The sequence below is a fragment of the Ursus americanus genome, chromosome 3 (assembly GCF_024610735.1).
Source record: "Ursus americanus isolate L20-20 chromosome 3, mUrsAme1.1.p, whole genome shotgun sequence".
Lineage (NCBI taxonomy): Eukaryota > Metazoa > Chordata > Mammalia > Carnivora > Ursidae > Ursus > Ursus americanus.
Genome location: NC_142129.1, coordinates 13,019,452 through 13,040,827, shown reverse-complemented (window position 1 = coordinate 13,040,827; position 21,376 = coordinate 13,019,452). Strand labels below are relative to the sequence as shown.

General features: G+C 49.5%; 1 protein-coding gene across 1 annotated transcript in view; it reads left to right on the top strand.

Moving 5' to 3' along the window:
• Positions 1-19,699, top strand: part of TMEM178B (transmembrane protein 178B) — a 335,799-nt gene extending 316,100 nt beyond the window's left edge. The window contains exon 4 of the mRNA XM_045792495.2: positions 10,007-19,699. Coding sequence (XP_045648451.1) covers positions 10,007-10,257 — 251 coding nt within the window. The 3' untranslated portion in view covers positions 10,258-19,699. The remainder of the gene's footprint in view (positions 1-10,006) is intronic.
• The last annotated feature ends 1,677 nt before the right edge of the window (positions 19,700-21,376 follow it).

Below are 21,376 nucleotides of genomic sequence, written 5' to 3'. Positions count from 1 at the left end.
AAAGGTTCTTTAACCTTAGTGAATCCCCATCACAAAGAGCACTTGAACACCACTAATACCGTCTTCCATTTGCCTAGCCCTTGAGATGTTTGCACAAGTTCGCAAAGGCTCTGTCTTTGGTAGAGAAGCCACAGGGCCATGGATGTTGTGATCAAATCTAAGTCTATACCCAAAAGAATAAATGGGTCAATGAGTATTGAGTGGAAGTAAGCATAGATACATTGGCGAGGAAGACTAGCTGGGGAAAAACCCAGAAGATGCCAGCAGCTATTGTTTTCTATGGCTATGTTTAGATGCCTGTTTTAGCTACAGGGTGTCCGTAAAGTCCGGAAACAAAGATGGTCTTATTTTATTGTAGATTGTAATGTTATGGTAATAAGCCGGTTATTATGTATTCACCTGTTGCATTAGATTGCTAGGGCTGCTAAAACAAAACAAAACAAAACAAAACAAAACAAAAAAAACAGAGACTGGGTGGCTCAAACAAGAGAAATTTATTTTCCCACAGTTCCGGAGGCTGGAAGTCCGAGATCAAGGCATCATCAGGGCTGTGTTCTCTGAGGCCTCTTTCTTGGCTTGCAGACGGGCCCCCTCTTCCCATGGCCTTCCCTCTGTGCGTTCAAGTGGCTGGTGTCTCATTGTATGTCCTCATCTCCTCTTCTTGGAAGGAGACCAGTCAATTTGGATTAGGGACCCCTGATAACAGCCTCGTTTTAACTTGATTAGCTCTGTGACAGCCCTATCTCATATGCAATCACGTTCTGAGGCACAGGGGTTGGGCTTCACCATAGGAATTTCGCGAGGACACAATTCCGTCCTTGACATCAGTGCTTCCAGATTTGGATTTGGTGACCACCCTGTAGATATGTGAAAACAAAGGCATAAGGCTCCAGGTTCTAGGCTGGGAAGCTGGAAGCATTGTCTTTAGAACCAAGGCCAAGCTGTGTGCATGGGCCAGTCCTGCTCAGTGCTTGAGTTGGGGATGTTGCATTACGGGGGCATACGCATGCCCAGACACAGAGCAGCCTCATAGCACGTAGACACAACCGCGGGAACGCACACGCTGCTTGCCCGGGGATGGGGCTGGGGGGGCGGCGCTCCTGCAGTGTCTCTGCCTAGAGCGTTTGCAGAGTTTGCAGGATGATGGATGATTTGGTCCAAACTCAGGGCGCCGTGCCTTGCAGGGTGTTCTCTGCAGCCTGTCACCGCTCCGTGCCTCATCCCAGCAAACCCCTAAGGCACCTTGGATGTGAAACCCCACGTGGCCTGCCTGTTGGCTGCTGCTGATGCAATGGTGTATAGTTCAACAGTAATTTATATTCCATGCAGGTCTGAGCAAAGCTATAAAGTGCTCTTGAGAGCTAAATGCTGCCGAGGCATTTAATCTCCGCAAAGGAAGGGCTTAGTATACATCAGCTTCCTAGGATGTGCACGCGGGCGTTGGAGGAGGGATGGATCCTTTTTCTGTTTGCCGATTTGCTTCTTTATGGTTTTAAAGATCAGAGAGGGGCTCATGGGGGAGTGTCTGGGGGAGGACCTGGGCTGCTGCGCAGACGTCCCTGACCCCTGGCGCGCACACTCACAAGGGCACATCTGCAGCCACCACTCCACAGCAAGCGGGTGGACTTGGGTCAGAACAGAGGCGCTTTGGCCCCAAAGCAACGAGGGAATGGACGTGCGAGGCCCAGGGATACACAGACGCCATTCCTCATTCCCAGGGGCAGAGAAAGTCACGCAGGTGGATTTCCTGCCCTAGAAAGCTGCAGAAATGATACTCCAGTGAAGTTTTGGGCACCACTGGGTCACATAAGGAATAGATGTTTGGGAAAGTGCCTGTGCACACAATGCGTAACTGCCCTGAATTCCCGCGAGAACCTCGAGGGTCTCGGTGTCCTGGCTGACGGCTTCTTGAATTAGGAAGAGCGTTTCTGCTCCCTAAAGGCCTCAGTGTTGATGCTATTTCTACACAGGGTCCATTCACGTGGCTTCAATGACAATCCCTAAAGAGGTCAGAGATACATGCCCCCCCCCCGTGTGTCTCATACAGCAGCAGCCACATGGGAGGCCCTGCTCACACCTTACACACCTGCAGTCCATGCTCAGGAGTGCGCTGAGCAGGGGGTTAACACCAGAACTCTGAATAGCGGCTAAAAAATTATTGAGCTTTAAGGTGGTACCAGAGTGGGACCATTATTGGGCTGCCGATTAAGTGTTCCTTGGTGACGTCTCAGGGTGGCAGAAGAGTTAGCTGCCCCAAAACTGCGCATCCCAGCGTGGCATTTCTCAGCACGTTCCGGGCATCCATGTCTCCCTCCTCACCGGGTGAGGCCATGATGGTTAATTTAGTTTGCAAGCAAGGATGCGTCGGTCACTGTGGCAGTACCACCGATGGGCGCCAGAGCGGAGAGAACGACAGTGAAGGAACCTGCAAGGGTGACTGATACGTCCCAAGTAGCCCAGGACTTTCCAGTTTTAGGATGAAACCCCCACATTGCAGGGCCACCCCCACCGCCGGCCCCTAGGCAAACGAGGATGGATGATCACCCTCCTGGGGAGGCAAGATTTTGGAAGAATAAAGAAGTCAGGAGCGTAGGGGAATTGGGGTCTGTGGGGAAAGTGCTGGAAACCTGTGTGTAGCCAGGGAATACCTTGACTATTGTGTGTCGCTGGGGGTTGGGGACACATAATTACGTAGTATAGGATATCACGTAATATCACATGTCCTGTGACTCGATCATGTAGTGGTGGAATCTCCAAACAGAGAAGAGGGGGAAGGTGCCCGAAGGAGTGTGTTATGTGGGATGAGAGCTTGGGAACCTCAAGTCTGTGAAGACGAAAGGAGGATGAGAAGCCCTTGCAGGAGACGGGGCGGGACAGAGAGGTGGCACGGAGCCGGGATCAAGGGGCAGCTTGGAAACTGAGGGAGGAGATAGCAAGCAGGGGGAAGTCGTCAAACCGCTGAGAACCTGAAACTCCCGGGGGGCAGGGGTTGCACTGGAATCTACTATTTGGCAACCCGGGAGGCGCTAATTAGAGATGGCAGGGATGTGGAGGAGGTGCGTGGGGAAGCTGTTTGCTGTTGGAACGGGAGCTGGCAGGCCGGCGTGGAAACCGTTTCCTCTCCCACCCCCACTCGAGCCTCAGCTGTGCCTGGAGCCGAGGGGGCGGGCGACGGGGCGGGCAGCAGCCCGGGGGGCCCCCCGCAGGCCCTGTCCTCTTCCAGCCTCGGCTGACGGGACACAGACAGGTGTGACCAGGGCAGGGCTGTGGGTTTGCAAGGTGATGTCATGGTCGTGAGTCCTGAAGAGCTTCAGGTGGGAGCGTTATCAAAGGAAGCAGGTGGCGTGTTTGAACCACCAGAAGGAGGCATTATGTGTGCCTAGTTCCTTCTACCTGTTGGCCGTCCTTTCCACTCCCAGGTAGGGTTCGCAAACAGGGACACTAGAGGGGTCTGGAGACCACTGTTGTCTTGGAGCCGGAGGATCTCACAGCACAGGCTCTCCGTCTGCGGCTACGTGGGATGGTGCCGTCTCTTCTAGATGGACTTCTGAGCTCTGAGTCCTTGCAAGTGAGGGTCGTGGCACAGAGAGGGGCAATTAGATTTCACTTCTCCTTCCAACCAGCTGGCTGGCCAGGGCTGGCAGCATGGAGGGCCGGGCTGAGTAGGAGTCTGAGGCCCCTTCCAGGACCAGTGGCAGTGAGAGCTGAGACTGCTTTTTCTGCCAAAGACGTGCACTTGCAACTATGAGAGCAGCCGTCAGACTTTGCTGTCGGTGTCCAGAGCTCGTCCCTCTAATGGCGAACCTTGAGGTCCTCTTGCGAATGGACAAGCCCGGTGCTTTTCAAAAGTGTTGAAATCACTGGACTCCTTTCTTCAAATGAAATTTCACACGGACGCAGATCAAAGCAGGGCTATTCTGGCCAAAGAGAGGAGAGAGGGCTGGAGCCTCTTCTCCTCCCTCTCCCTGGGACAGCTCCTGGGACAACAGCTGGAAAACCACTGGGGAGGCACTATTTTAGAAGGAGGCCAGGGAGGATCTCTCTGGGAGGATGACATTTGAGGGGTGAAGGTGAGAAATGAGTCCAGATAGGGAGGCAGGGTCCACTCGGGTAAGGAGTATGCATTTCGTTCTGAGTGTGATACAAAGCTATTGGAGGGTTGTAAGCAGGGGAGAGAATTATGATCTGATTAAGTTTTTAAAATATCACTGGCTACTCTAGGGGGGTCAAGAACAGAAGGCAGGCTAGCAGGGACTTGTTACAGCAGCTCATGTGGGAAATGACGGACACTGAACTAGGCTAGAGCAGTGAGCATTTTGGAACCGAGAGGCACAGGGACAGTGGTACGTGGGCATGCCTTCTCATCTCTGCATAGAGACCTGGGGCAGGGGTGCCGAGGGTGAAGGAGGGGCACCCTCTCATCAGAGGATTGACACTTACCATCTACTACCGGCTATTCTTCCTCCACTTCCTAATGACTGCTAGATGTGGGAGGGACCTCACAGCCCTCTGCTTGGTCCTGTCTGGTGCTCTTTTCACTTTATCCTCAACTCTTCATTTATGTATGTATGTCTCATAGCCCCAACGAGATGATAACCTTTTTTTAAAAAAATCTTTTCTTTTTTAGAAAGATGTTATTTATTTATTTATTTATTTATTTATTTATTTATTTATTTATTTATCAGACAGAGGGAGAGAACACAAGCAGGGGAATGGCAGGGAGAGGGAGAGGGAGAAGCAGGCTCCCCGCTGAGCAGGGAGCCCGATGTGGGACTTGATCCCAGGACCCTGGGATCATGACCTGAGCTGAAGGCAGACGCTTAACCAACGGAGCTAACCAGGTGCCCTAAAAAAATCTTTTTATTTTAGATTTAATTAAAGATTCTTAAGAGCAGGATCTTCAACAAATACTTGCTGATGAGCTGTTTTGTGTCGTGGAGCCACTGTCACGGGGATTTCCCCCCTCCCCACCCCAGACCTGACGTCACTTAGACGGGACCACCATTCTGGTGCTGTCCCTACCCCCCTGGCCTGCATCACACCTGCCACTTCTCACAGTCAGGTCCGGAGCACACAGCAGAGCCTTGCTCTGGAGGGAGGAGCTTGGGGCAGAGTTTTTTTCACTTAACTGCTCTACTCTGACTGTAGTTAGCCTCGGAATCTGATTGGAATTAGGCCCAAACCCCAAGCCGTGGGGGGAGTTGTTAAGAGGACGTGACTATGCACTATTCCTTGGGTCCTCACTTAGGTCTCAGTACGTGCCCGTGGAGAATAAAATGACGGATCCTGACGACCGAGCCCCACAGGCTCCGGTCGGCTGCTGTGGGGGCGCAGGGGGCCCTCACGCTCTAGTTTGGGTGCACGAAGAGGAGGCCACCGTCCTTCAGCTGAGACACGGTTTCCATAGAGGCTTTCAGCATCTGTATTCGTTCCACCAGAGAACCCCAGAGAGTTGTGGTGGCAGCAGGGGGCAGGAGGCATTCTGCACCCCACACACCCCAGTTAGTCACCAGTTTACAGGTCTGGTTGTTGAGGTCCTCACCGGAGAGAACTGGGTCAGGCAGGATCCTCACCCACCTTTGTCCCCCCATCTCGTCCCCTCTGGGGAACTCTCATCAAAGTCCGTTGTGAGGCGGTTTGTCAGCATGTTGCTGAAAAGCAACGGCAACACGTTGTCCCTTCAGTCCATTTATCGAGGACCCACAGGATATATGCCTGCATATATCCATGTCTTTTTTTTTTTAAGATTTATTTATTTATTTGAGAGAGAGCACGAGCAGGGGGAGGGGCAGAGGGAGAGAGAGAATCCCAAGCAGTCTCTGCGCTGAGTGTGGAGCCCAGTGCGGGGCTCGATCTCACAACCCTGAGATCACGACCTGAGCTGAAATCAAAAGCTGGCCGCTTTACCTACTGAGCCACCCAGGCGCCCCTGCATATTTTCATTTCTAATTATTAATGCACGTCTTCAAGTTTGAATTCGTAAGTGCGGAGGTACGTAAACCGATCAGTCCCTGAGTGCAACAGAAAACAGTGGCCTAATGTGGAAACTAAGAGCACATGTTCCAGCTCTTCCCTCTTCGTCACACACAACTTCCGAACAAGTTGCTTCGATGACTGGCTCAAAGGACCAGCTTTCGGGAGAGCCCTAGAAGTTTTCCCCCATCGAGGGGAATATTGACAAGAGCTAACAAATTTTAAAAGGTTCCAAAGTCGTAGAACAACCGTCAGGAAGTTAAAGCAGGAAGATCCCCAATTAACTCCATTAACATAACACAACAAGATGTGTGCTCTCAACCAGCTGGGCCATTTCCAATGGGTAATTAGGTCCACACGGACCTCATCTCTTTACTCTCAATTTATCAACCACATCTTTTCTGTCCTTTCCTCTCTACTTGCGGAACATACCATTAAAGCAGTAGATAGCCAGCTTTTGCAGCTACGGGCAACTTGGGAAGATCAAAAGTTCTGGAGGTCAACCTTCTCCCCCAGATCAATCACTGGATTTAATCAGGATAGAGCACCTTTGGATGGGAAGAAATGTCTCCATTTTTTAAAGCATCCTATGTAGATACAATTTATATAAAGTTCTTGGGTGACCTCCTCACACACAGAGCTTCGACATATAAGATGATTCAGTCCACATCTCTGCCTCAGAACTTTTTTTTAAGATTCTATTCATTAATTTTAGAGCATGAGCAGGGGGATGGGTAGAGGGAGAGGGAGGGAGAATCTCAAGTGGACTCCACGCTGCGCACAGAGCCACGACCCTGAGATCATGACTGGAGCCAAACTCAAGAGTCGGATGCTTAACTGACTGAGCCACCAGGCACCTCTCTAACTCAGAACTTTCTTTTCTTTTTCTTTCTTTTTTTTTTTTTTAAGATTTTATTCATTTCAGAGAGAGAGCATGCCTGAGCAAGGGGAGGGGCAGAGAGACAGCGAGTAGCTCAGACTTTCTATCAGGCTCCAGATCCATGGTTCCGAGTGCCTCCCCAAGGGCAGCTCAGATTTGACCTCAGCATGCATGCATGCACTCACACACTCACACACTTCCTGTCCTAAATCTAAATTTTAGTAAATGGTATCTGCGCACTCAGGTTCCCAAACCAGGCAGTGAAAGAAACATACTTGAGGCACAGCAGGCCGGCTCTGGTTTGTTGGAATGTGAATTATTTGCAACTGGTGTCAGATTAGTTCTTGCACTTCCAGCCTGTCACCTTCTCTCTGGCCACACCCCACAGGCTCCCCCTTCCTTCTGCACCCCCTCTGCTCCTTCCCTCACCTCGCTGTATTACACAGAGGCCCTCTGCCCCAACCCAAAGGTCTCACCAGCCTGATCGACAGAAATCAGCTGAGGGACTTCTAAAACCAAAAGATTCCCATCCCCTCCCCCAAGAGGTGCTGACTCTGCAGGACCGAAGTGAGATGTAATCCACTGTGGACACTGTGGTAGAATTCCGTCTGAACCCCAGCACACAGCAAGAGGGACCAGATTGCTTTGTAACTCCCCCATGCTTGGGACCCCCGTTCTACCAGGCAGTGATGGCGCCATGTGCATGCTTGGACACACACGCACACACACTGTGCACAGATACATAGGCGCATATCCATACACAGAAACACAAGTGCGTGAGCACGTACACACACTTTTTATTTCTGGGGCACCTGAGCCCAGGTCATCCCTGACGCACGGCTTCTGGTTGCCTCTATAAGGAGTGTTCGCTGAATAATTATTCACTGTGCCCTGCTCCCTCCACGCCAGTCCCCACCTCCCTTCATCCTGGCCCTTACAGCATGCTCCTTAGTGGTCTTTGGGAACGCAGATCTGAGCCCCCGAAGGGTCTCCACGGAAAGCTCAGACCTCTCGGCTCAAAGAGCAGTTCACCGGGCACCTGGGGCTCACGGTGGCTGCTCCTCCAGCGGCCACGTGTCAGAGGCGCCCTTCATCACGTGCACATCTGTCTAGTGACATCTTTGTTCCCGGGTGGGATTTCTTTCTTAATCTAAAATGAAGTCACTAAGTCAAAGGTGTGACTGTTTTGAGGATCGCTTTCCTGTAAGGAAACACCAGCTTCTACTTACTTCCCCTGGAGTCCATGGGTTGGTCCATTTTATTGCTCCCTCATGAGTTTTAGAAATAATCATTAACAAACATAGCAATATAAAAAACAAAACTCAGCTGATTTGATTATGTTGTGTTAGTCTGGTTTTATTTTTCAAGTCTTTGGTTATTGGCAAAATTGAGCGTTTTTCACACTTATTGCTCAGTTGTCATTTTTTCCTCTGTCCTCTGAACTTCGCACTATTGAGTTTCATCTTTCTCGACTAAAACCTTTTCCCAACTTAGTGGTCCCAAAGTGTGGTCACGGGACCAGCAGTATCAGCATCACCCAAGACCTTGATAAAAATCCAAATTCTCAGGCCCCACCCAGATCTACTAACCAGAAATGGTGGGGGGTAGGGCCCAGCCCTCTGCTTTAACAAGCCATCCAATCCTGCAGACTGCCCTACCCCAGACTGAGTGATAGAGAATTCATCTGGAACTCAGGTGCATAACAGGAGGGCCCCACCTTGCCTGACACCAGTCTGAGCACAGGGGATAAGACTGCACACTCTGGAAGTAGCCTGCCTGAGTTCCTAGCCTGCGTCTACCGGTTACTAGCTGTGTGATTTTAGACAGACGGCTTGACCTCTCTGGGCCTCAATCTCTTCAATCAAATAGAAGTAGGGACAAAATAGGGCTAATAATATAACCTACGCATAGATTTATTTAGTTCTCTAAATACAGTTTCAATACATGAAATACAGTTTCAATACATGTTAAGCACTTAACACAGTTCCTAGCACACAATGCTTAATAAATATTAGGTACAGCAGCCGGCAGTGTGGACATTGAGCTTCGCACACGCTCATGGGCCTGAGGCCTGGAAGAGATGAGGTTGGATCTTAAGGAAACTTGGCCATCAGGAAGCAGGAAGTCTTATAATAAATATAAATATAATCCCTCTCCTCTTGTTCCCACACCCTAAAAATTATGCTTCTCCCTCTTCTTCCTTCTGCTGACCCAACATGGCCTTCTCAGACTTCACAGGTCCTTCCTCTCCCATCAGTGCTGACAAAAGGACCGAGAGAGACAGCCAATATTGAGAAAAGCTCTTGAACTCATTCTGGGGATACTGCATATCTCTAATGGTTACAAATGGGTTTATAATTCTATGCATTTTTATAACGTTCTGTCTCTTAAAGCAGCCTTCTCATTGAAGGTTCCTAGGAGTCACTTCTTTTAAAAGAGGGGGTCCCCTCATTCAGTAAGTTTGTGAAATACTCATAAGGCTGGGTTAAGACACATGAGCTCATGTTGCTGTGGGTGATAAATCTTCACGGGCGAGAACTCACGTACAGAGTTTCCCGGAGACTTTGACCGCTGCCACTTCGTAAAGGAATATCTCCTAGGGGCACTGTTCCATGGAGAACACTTTGGGGACTGTTGCCTTGCAGGAGAAGGAAAACCCAGTGTTGTATGAGAACATTTTATGTAGGAAAGAATAGAGATAGTTTTTCTCGCTTAAAAAATAGCAAACGGGGGAGGGGGAAGGTGTTTTCTGTGTCTCCCAAGAAAGCGAATTTGCCGTGCTTTAAAAAAATGAATTGATTCCTCCTCTTCCGCCCCACTACGCACCCTACATCAGACTCTCCTGTGATACTCATTTAGTAGTTTCCCACAGGAGAGACTTGCCAAGTTTTTCCAAGACCAGGCAATTCTTGGAGAGCAAGGAAGCCACGATCTCTTCACGCTATTCTCCTCTCTGAATATTTCCAGATATCGATCTTGTTCGCAGGTGGCCCGTACCTGGGTCTTCTCATCTTTCCTACTCAAGAGAATTGAAAATGCTGTCTGTCGACCTCACTTCTCTCTCTCTGTCTCTCTCTCTCTCTCTCTCCCTCCCTCTCCTCCCCCCTCTTCCTCTCCCTCACCCCACCCCGTGTTCCCTCCCTTGCCCTCCAGGAACCTTCTGCATCATTTCACTGTGCACCTGTGTGGCCGGAATCAACTTCGAGCTGTCACGCTACCCACGCTACCTGTATGGACTCCCCGATGACATCAGCCACGGCTACGGATGGTCCATGTTCTGTGCGTGGGGGGGCCTGGGCCTCACACTAATCTCGGGGTTCTTCTGTACCTTGGCCCCTTCTGTCCAACCTGTCCCGAGGACCAACTGCCCTAAATCCAGACCCGAGAATGGGACAGTGTGCTAAAAAAACAAACTCATACACATATATATATATATATATAAATATATATATAATATACATATATAAAACAGAACGAACTCAAGGTGATGCCAGTGCCAAGGAAGAGTTGAGTTGGCTCAGGCACCCGCATCTCATCGGACTCTGTGTTGCCTCATCACCGAGGCGGGGAAAGCGTTCCCATCATGCGGCTCTTCCATCCCTTCGTAACTTTTGGCTCCATGGTTTCTTGAAGACAGAACGAACATCAACCCCATGATAGCGTCCTGACTCCCGTCCCTCTCGAGGATGGGGTGGGGGGCCGGGAAGGGACATGTCGCCGGTGGTCTGAAGCGGCATGGATGTAGAGAAGGAGGTGCCCTCCGTTGGGCCAGCAGTGAGGACACCACCCCAACACCGATCATACCGCAGAGAAACAAAGCCCTTAGTTCCTAGAATGTAACCAGATCTTTGAGGTCATTTGCAGAACCATTTCTCCTGATCTTCCTGTTCTGATTCCCTTCCTGGCCCACCAGCGACACACGAGAAGTGGAAGAGAAAACAGAGCGAGCAGGACGTTTTCTCTTTGTTGCCAAACTTTTGGACCAAGTTTTGGAGGTGGGAAGGGGGAGAGAGCAACGTGCTGAGAGGCGAGATCCACGTCAATAAAAGGACACTTCCGTGGATGCTGAGAAAACCCAGTCTTACCTTCCAGCTGCCTTACACCCAGTTCCACAAGAGGCCGCCTGCCCCCGCCCGCGGTCCTACACGGGCAGATTGGAGCCTTGGAGTAACGCTGTGATGTGTGCGTGCGTGCGTGTGTGCGTGCGTGTGTGCAAGGCGACTTCCGGTGGTTTCCTTTCTTTCCTTTTCACCTTTTAAAATGGAAATACTGCATCATGACTGTTGTCTGCCTCCTTTGTGGTGGTTTCGTGGCCCAGGGCGGAGGCCCGAGACCGAGGGAGAATAACGAAGGGGCAAGCCAATGCACGTGCCCGTTCTGTAGCTTCAGATCCCTGGAGTGTGTGCGCGTGGTGGGTGTTCTCTGAGCGTGGGGTTTCAGCGCTTGTGTTGCATTTTTCCATTATTTGTGATGTGCAGCTGAAATTCCCAGAGGGCAGAACCGAGAACAGACCCACTGGGCCTCCGAGGGCCCCGTGGTCCTTCACGTCACAGTTCTGGCATGCCGCAGGATTTAGTCCTCTAAGTCTGGAAGTTCAAGACAAAGCTGGGCACAAAAGCCATGAGAGAAGAGGGAGAGCACAGTTCAGGAGAGAGAAGGAACGTTGCCTCTGTTGTTTTTGTACAAGTACGTATACCAAACCAAACCAGACCTTCACTCCCCATCGTGGAAGCTGTCCTTTGTCACTGGACATCTACCCCTCTCCTAGGGGCGACCTCTGTACAGATGAAAGAAAATGGGTCACATGCAGAGAAAGCACCTCCATGTCCCATGGGCTCGAGTTTGTATGATATCATGTAAATTAATGGAGAACTCTTGACTCTTTCCATCTTCTTCCTTTCCCTCTTGATATTCAAGGCCATGCATCCCCAAATAGCCATCTTAGTGGCTAGCCCCCAAACAGAGGTGGTGTAAGTCCAGCCCAGTGTCTCAGGCTCATTGCAGCAAATTGGCCCTGCAGGTGTTGGCGAGCCACGAAGTCAGCCAGAGTTGTGGAAGCTGTAGGGATGAGTGTCTGCTGGGAAGAGTGGACAGGAGCAGCTGACAGTCACCTCGGGGACCGTGCGGGCGCTGAGCAGCTCTGGGGAGGCAAAGAGTGAATCCCCGAACTGCACAGTCATGGGTCAGCCATGTAGCTGACGCCTCAGTTGCTTCATAACTAAGGGTGCTTGGGGCACTTTGCCAACAACAGCTCAACAGCCTTCCTTCCCATCCAAGCACCTGTCTCATCGACCTGTCTTCTGAACTATCTTCCTATCAGTCCCACCTTTCCTCACCTACAAACCACCTCTCCCTCTTCTGCAAGTCCTGCCTGTCTCCTCATCTGCTCTTTTTGACGGTGTGTGTGTGTGTGTGTGTGATTCACATCCAGATAGGACATCCCGTGTCCACGAATGGCCTGAATGTGGGTCTCTGTGTATGTGTAGCTCTCTGGTGCATTTTCTGTGTGTTTGTATCAGTATAGCCTGGACGCGGGTGTGGGTGTACCACTCAAGCCTTCTTTCCCAGCGACACTGGTCAGCTTCTGCGAAAGGTCTCGTGTGTGTGCCTGGGCACACATGTATGGGTGTGCTGAGAGAGGAGGGGTGAGGTGTGCAGCAGCAAATGCTATTGCCTTCCAATTGGGCTGGTTTAAAGGATTTATTCTATGAGAAGAGAAACCATTTTCAGGAAACCCCAATTTTTCTATTGTATACAGAACTTTAAAAAAATGTTTTCTTGAAAAGTTTGATTTCCCCCTTTGAGGCATACTGGGGCTTGAGGGAAAGTGAGGAACATCCGAGACTGAGAGGCCTTGTATCTTCCTTCCAAGCGTCTTGAGTGGGCCAAGCAGCGAGAGGCAGGGGTCTGTGAGCGTCTGTTCAGGGCCAGAGGGCTTGTCTGTGACCAGACCCAAACTCCAGCTGTTTCCCAGCAGGAAAATGGGGAAGGAATTTCTAAAGGGGGCAACTTGCTATCATTCAAGCTTTTCTTAAGTAGCCATGTTTGAAGATACTGCCTCACCGACCTGTGACTATTTATACCTTCCTTTTTTTTTTTTATCCCGTGCTTGCCATAAATGGATCAGCCACTCTTTCCAGCTACTCATCTTTATGATCGACCCTTAATACCGCGTATTGTGTCCCTTCAAAACCTTCCTGAAATGTTAAAGAGATTCCTAAGAAAGAAGTCAACCACCTGGGCTTAACTCACCGTGAGGAGAGCAGGGGCGTTGAGCAGCTGCTTTGGTTGTGGGGCCAGACAGGAACAGACACACTCTGAGGTCTGCTGCTGCTTGGGGCCAATAAAAAGCCTAAGCGACGTAGTCAGGATGGAAGCCTAGTACAAATGGCGAGTCCTTGCTCAGGTGACCTTGATCCCTCCAACATAGGGATCCAGGTTAAGACCTGCCGCCCCGTGCTATCACTGAGGCAGTGGCCTGGTTGAAGAAGAAGGAAGGGGGGGGAGGGAGAAGGAAGAGGGAGCCTCTGCCGACCTCCCATCAATGTAGAATCCAACCTTCCGACGGGATTTAGGGTTAGCAGCCCCATTAAAGCCCCAGCCCTGATCCCAGGTCAAGTTCGAATTCCTTACGGGTGTGCGTGCAAGGTCTCTGACCGTGGGTGTGTTTTGAGCTCCATGCAAGTCAGCCTTAAGCATGGGGCCCATTTCAGCTTTCATTTCCTTCCTTACCCTATGAGATTGGGGATTTGGGAAAGTAGAGTGTCTGCCTGGAAAGAGGTCCTAGTTCTTTCTCTCCCTGTTTTGGGAGTTTTGGTTTCTCCATGTTTCCTTTTCCTCTCCCTCCACTCACTTCCACTTTCCTTCTGCATAACTTAAAATAGTTGATCAATTAAAAGAGTTCAGGCGTTTGTCTCTGGAGGGGCTCATCCTCACTCTCCAAGCAGCCCCCTTCCTCATCCGTTGTGGCTGTAAGCTTCAAAAGGAGGTCGGTAGCTTCCTGGCATAGAAATATTAAACAACAACAAAAAAATTTAAATGTGCCTATTCCAGCTTCAATCCTCCTGAAAGCCTCAGCCTTTCAATAACTACATCCTTTCAGCTTCAGGGATCACAAAGTCAGGAAGCCTCAACATCGCCACCAAATGCAGACAAAGCCTTCCTTGATCACATGACCATATGCAGCACCCTGAGCCCATTCTGGCATCTTCTCTTGTTGGGGGCCAGTGGTTCCACCTGACAGTGCTTGCCTTTCCTTTGATAAGGGAAGACGATATCCTGGGACTCTTGAGTATGGGCCCTACCTCGTAATAGCCCTCCACGGTCATGAGAAGAGGGCTAAAATGAACCACACCTAGTTGTTCTGATTTAACGGGGGATGTGCTGCTTAGGTCCCTAAAACTGCCCCCCTGAGTCGGACTCAGCATAGTGAAATCAAGTTCCCAGACGCACTGACTCTGTCTTCACCCGGCTTATTCCGGGAGCGTTCATTAACTGGTTTTCAAGTGTCTGAGGGGAAGGAGTGGGAAGAAATACACTCTGGTCATCGTTGGTGTGGTTTGTGTGGTTTGCTTGCTTGGTTCTCTCGGGAATCTGCCTTTTCTGAAAACGTTCCTCCTGCTCCAGGGGCCGACCATCCCAGGGGACAAATCCAGCCCTTTGAAGGGAACTATGATGAGTCACAGGGAGAGGTGATTTCATCACATTTAGAAACCACTGGTGCATACCAGCCAGGCTGGCTGCTGTGCTATTGTCTAGGTGGTATCCGACAGAGTAAGGGGACAGGCTTTTAAACAAGCCCACCTGAGCTGAGAGACACAAAAGACCCCCGTGTCTCTCAAAGCGGTCAACTTGGTGGGCCGTGTGCCCTCTTTCCATTGATGCCCCCATGGTGCAAAATGTTTCTTAAACATTATTGTTAGGTCCTAGACTACATTATTATTGACTATTGGATTACTTTTCTGAATAATAGAAAACCGTAGAAAATCAGAAAAATAAAGTACAAAAAAAAAAAAGACTAAAGGATTGTTTATAATTCCATCACTCAGGGGTGTCCTAATGGTCACAACCCCAGCAGCTTCCATGGCCATGGTTGTCTTGGGCTGGCAGTCGGGGCTAGGATGTAGTCCCGGACCGCAGAACCACACTGGTCTGCGTGGACTTGACCCTGTGTTCACAGCAGAAGGAGCACAGGGCTCTGAGCCCCCAAAGACAGCAGAGAGAGTTTTTGAAAACGGTCAATGCCAGAGCTTAGGGGTGGGCAGAACAGAGTGAAAACATTTTTACTTTGGGATTTTTCTTCCTTTTTTTTCCTTTTTCTTTTTTTCTTTTTGAGTGCTATCTCAGTCTAACTGGTAAGAGCACGGAAGCCAGAGTAACTCACTAGTTCAGCTACACTCTATCGTGCAGTTACTGTAAAGTTCATTTCAGCTCTTCACTAAAACGATCTGTGACTCCGGGCACCGGGTCTTCTCCATACTTGAACTTCCTCATCCGCAAAATGAGGATGGTGATAACACTTTACCTCATGCTATGTTAAGGGTGACAAAGAAATTGCAAAGTGATTTGCAAAGATGACGTGTCATGTGCATTATGCACCGTTCGAATGATCCAGCAGCAGCAGAGCCCCCACCACGTGGAATTCTTCCATGTGGTGTCTGGGCCTCACTGCAAAAGGACATTTGAGTGTGAGCGGTCATCTTGGCCACCAAACGGGACCGTCCCTATCCAGCTTTAGCATGTGGGATTCTATTCTATCCTGTGGGTCCCTCACAGATATTGGCTCCTCAATTTACCCATTCTCAGGCTTCCTTCCTTTGGTCCAAATCAAATTTTGCAAAGGGCACTCTTAATCCTTCTTGATTATTCCCAGGGGTCATGGAATGAGTAAACCATATGAAACAAATAGCATATATGAGCTAAAAAGTTAACTATTGAGCAAGGGTCAATGTCTTTTTTTTTTTTTTCTTTCCTGCAAACATGATTTGTAGCTGTATGTGCCCTACTGGTGGGAGCAGATCAAGCTCTGAAACATTTTAATGGTCTTTTCAGTTTAAGATGGGAACAAGTTTCAAAGAACTGGAACCTTCTTTCTCTTGTCAGTGAAGCAGATGGCTTCATCAAAAGCATATGGGTTCTCATAGGAAGTCCTTTGGATGGTGCATTCACTAGGAGATGTTCGGGGTATGATCCCATTGGGGAAAAACTGAATCCTAGGTTCTAGACAAGAATGTACTTCCAAAAGGGTCTGCACCTGTCTGCTTTGCCGGAGATTCGGTTTCAATGTGACGGAGAGACCCTCTCTAAAAGGAAGTTCAAGTCCTTGCTCGCTGTAGGGATAGAGCCCGACCAAGAATGGGGGGACGATCCAACTATAGGGGGTATTTGCTCACTATCGAGAAGCAGAAAACTGGTGTAAGCATGGGGTGCATAGCAGCAGCTCAGACCTGGCCTCACTCTGACAGATGCCAACCTCGGCACCTGCAGTCCTGTTCTTCGTTTCCAGGGACTGGATGTTGCTCCTTGGGGCACACTCTGTGTCTCTCTCTCCTGTCTCCCGTGACTCCCTCTGGCCAAACCTTTCCCCTCCTTCCCTGGTCGCCTGGAGACCCTTTCGAGCCTGAATGCATCTGCGTGTCTGTGTTGTCGTGGATGTGATGACGCCTTTCACATAAGGAGCACTCGCTAACTCATTCTCAGACTCCTTTCCCACTTCCATCCATGGTGTGACTGTTTTAGATCCAAGACTCTCTGTAAAAATGTACAAATCAAAGTGGAACCTGAAAATAAGGGGGAGGGAATGGAGACGGAGCAAATGCACTGATGTAGCCCTCAGTTTTTGGAGGACTTACGTAGACTGCCCTAAAATCCTGACTCTGGGTGGGATTTGAAGGGAGGGAAGCCGTCGGCACGGGAGTTTGTTGTGTTTTCTTGGTTTTGTTTTGTTTTGTTTTCTGGTGGTTTCTCTGAGAGTCACGAGTGTCTGCTTGGGACCCTCTGTTCTAAAGCTTTTTGCCTTTAAAGTAAAAATGTATTTTCCCGAAAGTAAAAGCAAGTCCTCGAAGTCTGAAGGGTGAAGCTCATCACGGAGGTCACCACAGAGGCCTGGGTTCGCGTCCGTAGCTTTGTCACTGGCTCCCTCGGGGCCTCGGGCGAGTCTCGTTACCTCACTGTCTCTGCGTCCTCTCAGCCAAACAGGGAGCAGGGGCTCCCGGGGCTCCTGGGGCACCACGTCTCCTCGGCCATTCTGCTGCTACTCTTAGAGGCTTCGGCCCACGCGGGCGTGCGCTGCCCTCCAGAAGGCCCGTTTGGAGTTTTACTCCCTGCTACTCTTGCCCCTCTCACGCCTCAGAAAGTAACCTCAAGCTAACAGCCAGTTTGCGCTCCAGTCCAAAGCCTTTGATCTACCTTTTTGTTCTCAGATGCCTTTTCCCACCCACTTTGCCGTTCTCATTTTACTATCCTTACTGACGGAGTTTTGCCAGCTGGGGTAGGAGAAGCGTGTCAAAGGAGACGGTGCCTGTGAACAGCTTTGTCATCTGTGACTCACTGTACGGACGTGACTGGCAAGGCCCGAAGCGGGGTGGCCGGCTAGGGGACCCCACCAAATCAGAATGAAGAAAGCGCTGGTGGGCGGTGGGGCAAGGGCAGTGGCAGTAGATGGGAGTTGCCCACGGACGTAAGGTCAAGAGAACTTTTGAAAGGAGAGATGGCAAAGTCACCAGGGCATCCTTGGCATGGCAGCGGGGACGGGTCCCCGAAAGGCAGGGCACCCTGAAGTAAGGGAATGGGTACTCCTGTAGCACAAGGAGCTGCCTCCCCCAGGACTGAGAAGATGAGGGGCCCTTGGCGGGGGGCAAGAAGTTCACACCAAGCTTCACCTCACCCTCCCCTCCATGGCGCCTTCAATCCACACCTTCTTCCTCTCTGACGGTCCGCGGTGATCACCGCTCTGGGACCCGCTTCAGGAAGACCATTTAGACCAGTGCTGTCCAACAGAGACAGAATGTGAGCCACATAAGCAATTTTAAATATCCTAGTGAGCCCCCCTTTTAAAAGTCCAAATAAACAGGTGAAATTAATTTTAACACCTATTTCAACCCAACGTATCAAAAATATTATTTTAACATGGAATCAATATAAAAAATGACAAATATTTTACATCTGTTGCCTTTTCATGAAGTCTGAAATCCATTGTGGATTTTATTCTTAGAAAACATTACAGTTTGGACCAGCCACATCTCCAGTGCTCAACAGCCCCACGTGGCAACTGGCTACCATAGAGGACAGCAAAGATTTTGACTCTTTGTTAAGAGACCGAATAGGACCCCCTCCCCCGTAAGTCACTCAGATCTCCCAGGTGACTGAGGCCAGAGGTTGGCCTTGGCCGAGAGTAGAGCGCACAGCTGCCATCCTGGCCCCTGAAATTCCACCTCACCTGCTTAGTCGGAGGAGAGGACCATTGCTTGTCAAATACATGTCACTTCTGCCCCACAGGGTGTCAGCACTGCCCCTGGGCATGGTGCCAGTGACTCACTGAAGTTCTAGAGGCCAGAGTAGGTCACTTTCTTCAGCTATGGGTACATCAACTTATCTCTTATGCCCATGTCCTTTATCTTACAGTGGAGGGGGGCCAGACAGGCCTCCTCGTGGTCACGAATAATGATGACATCATTTTGTCATCTAGTCCCAGTCACCTGCTAATAACATCTCACCGATATTTGGAGCTGGTTTTTTTTTTCAACCCCTTAATTTTCTTACATTTATATCTTAAAGTCAAGTGCTAAAAGGGGATATGCTGGAGAGAGCAGTGACCACAGGCAAGACTGGGTTTTCTAGGAGGTGGTGGCGACAGGTTCTGTCCCCTGGACTCAACCCACCATTGCCTATCTGTCCTTGCTGACTAGAGACCTTCCTTAGATGTGAAGAAATCTCTTTTGTTGGGGGTGGGGGTAGATGGGGAAGAAGACAAGTTGCAAGATCTTAGCACAGAGAACAGAATAAAATGCAAGCAAGCAACCCCTGGGCATTCTCAAAGCATTTCAAAGAGCCAGTATGACAAGATTAACTCATTTAAAATAAAACATTCTGAGCCCTATGTTACCAAGCGAAAGAAAATGAGCCGATTTGGTGAGTGTGTTTTATATATGTGGTCATTCGACAGGGACCATAGCTGACAAAACTCTCAAACACCTGGAGTGTTTATGGTCCACCAGACTATTGCTTGGTCAATATAAATTTATACGAATTTACCTTTAATTTGCATAGTGCTTTCTGATTGGTTAGACAAGGAGTGGCGTGTACTGCAGGATTCCAACACCGCCCCTGCCCCTGGAGGTAGCAGTTCCTGTGGTTATTGGTGCTAAAATAAGATTAAATATTATGTTAATTCGTTCTGATATGATGTGAATAAATGTGTTGTTTAATCTTAACAAGAATGCTACATCTTATCAGATCTATTGTACTGTCTGTTCCTTCTAATAATTAATTAATTACAGGAAAGGTGATCCGAACCAGATCTCGAAACTATTGTGCTATTCTGGAGAGGTGAATTTAACAGGGAAGTGGGAGGGGGGATGAAAAGGGAAATTGCCAGGTTCCTGTGATTTTTGCAAGGACTGAGGAAGCAGAGAGCATTTGGGGACTTCACTGACACTGACTGCATCTTGCAATTTTCTTTTTCAAATTGGCAGAAATATTGTCTTTCCATCGATTGAAGAAAAAAAAGTGTCTGGTAATTAATTAAATGACTTGTTCATGGAAAAAAATAAAAATAAATAATCTGTCAGTTGTGGAATGTAAACTGATTAAACAATTAAATAAAGAAGATCATGTTGTGTGTTTTAAGTAATTGTGTCTGCTTGGGGGAGAGGGGGAGATGCTGCAGTGTTTGGTGGAGAGCCATATTTTCCCCTCAGGTTTTGTATAGAAAAAAATAGAACAGCTCTTACATAGATAATAGATTGAAGACCAGTCCTGGAGGAAATAGACCATAAACATTTCAAGTATGTGTAAGCCAAAGGTACGTGCTTTCAGAGTTGGGTGAGAGCGGGAATTGGAGAGCAATTCAGAAGAGAACAAGAGGGAAACTCTTGTTCTTTTTCTCCTATTGTTGGCATTAGTAACTTTTTAAAAAAGCTTTGTAAGACGCTGGAATTACTGGTTCCGTTCTAACCCCTAAGCCTCTTTCCCAGCTATCAGGAGAGAAATTTCTCTCTCAGTCTTCATCATCTCTGTCCCTCACTTAGAATCATAGTTCCCATCCACCCATGTGCCTTTTAAAAGTTGCCGGCTCCTGCCCGGGTAGGACCGCTCAGAAAGAAGACAGGGGGAGGCACGGGCGTGTTAAAGGGCGTTAAGTCTCAGTCGACATCGCTAGTTTTAAGCAAAAGAAACTGGCTCTATCTGGTGCAAGTGGAAAAGTAATCTGAGAAGCTTGGGTCGCTGGAAGCCCATAGCCCAGGCAGCTAGAGAGCCAGCATCACACCCCAGGCTAACTTGGCCCCCCACCGATGCTGCCCTTGGACTCCCGGAGACCCTCTGAGGCTGTCTGTGGCACCACATTCACCGCGATGAATTCCCGGGTCCCTCCTTCAGATCAGAATCCCAGGTGAGTGCACCATCCGAGGGGTCCGGAAAACAGGCCTGGAGCCTCTTGTTTCTCTCTCTGGTGCTAAGCTCTGCCTCCCGCCAAGATCAGACCATTCTCCAAACACAGGAGGGGGCATCTACTGCTGAGCAGACAAAAGCGGGGAAATGTCCATTAGCAGTGGGATCCCTGAGGGCGAGGGATGTCCTCCATCTTTGTGCCTCCGAATCTTCATGATCATTAGCGCCCTGGCTGACAGCCTCTGTCAAAAGATGTGCATCGTGCTGGGATTATACACGAAGACCTGCATAAATTTAATCTGAAAAAGGAACACTAATATAGGCAGTGGGACTTACAAAGGAGAAAAGAACAAGAATTATCATCATCTTGGAGGTAATGTAAGTAAGCAGTAAAACGTTGCAAAAGTAAGTACAGGTCAAAGGTAAGTGCCTTGCAGAACGGGTGGGGGAAGGGTTATAAGTAAAGAAAAACGTGAAGAAATGGGAGGCCAGAACCTAAGGGCCCCCTCCCCTCCTGGGTAGTCATGTCTCTTGGAGGAGAGAGAGAATGGAAACGCCGCTGATGTTAAGAAACGAGCAGCGCCTTTCAACCCTTGTAAAGCAGGGAACTTTGTGGGCTTCTGGTGCGGCCCGGGTGGGGTGAGGGGGTGGGGACGATGCTCCCATCAGATGCTATGAATTTGTGCTGTGGGATTCCCACCCGAGGGGTGGGTGGAGGTGCCAGCAGCCACGTGAGGCCTAATGCCCGGATGCCCCCGTAGACAGCCTGGGGTGAGCCACAGAGACACGAACAGTCTGGGTCTCCTTTTTCCAGTAAAGCACAACTTTGATTTCTGTGTCTGATGAATTAAGCCGTCCCCTGGGTTTGTGGGAAACACACCTACTCCCTTGCACCCCAGCACCTGTACCTCCAGG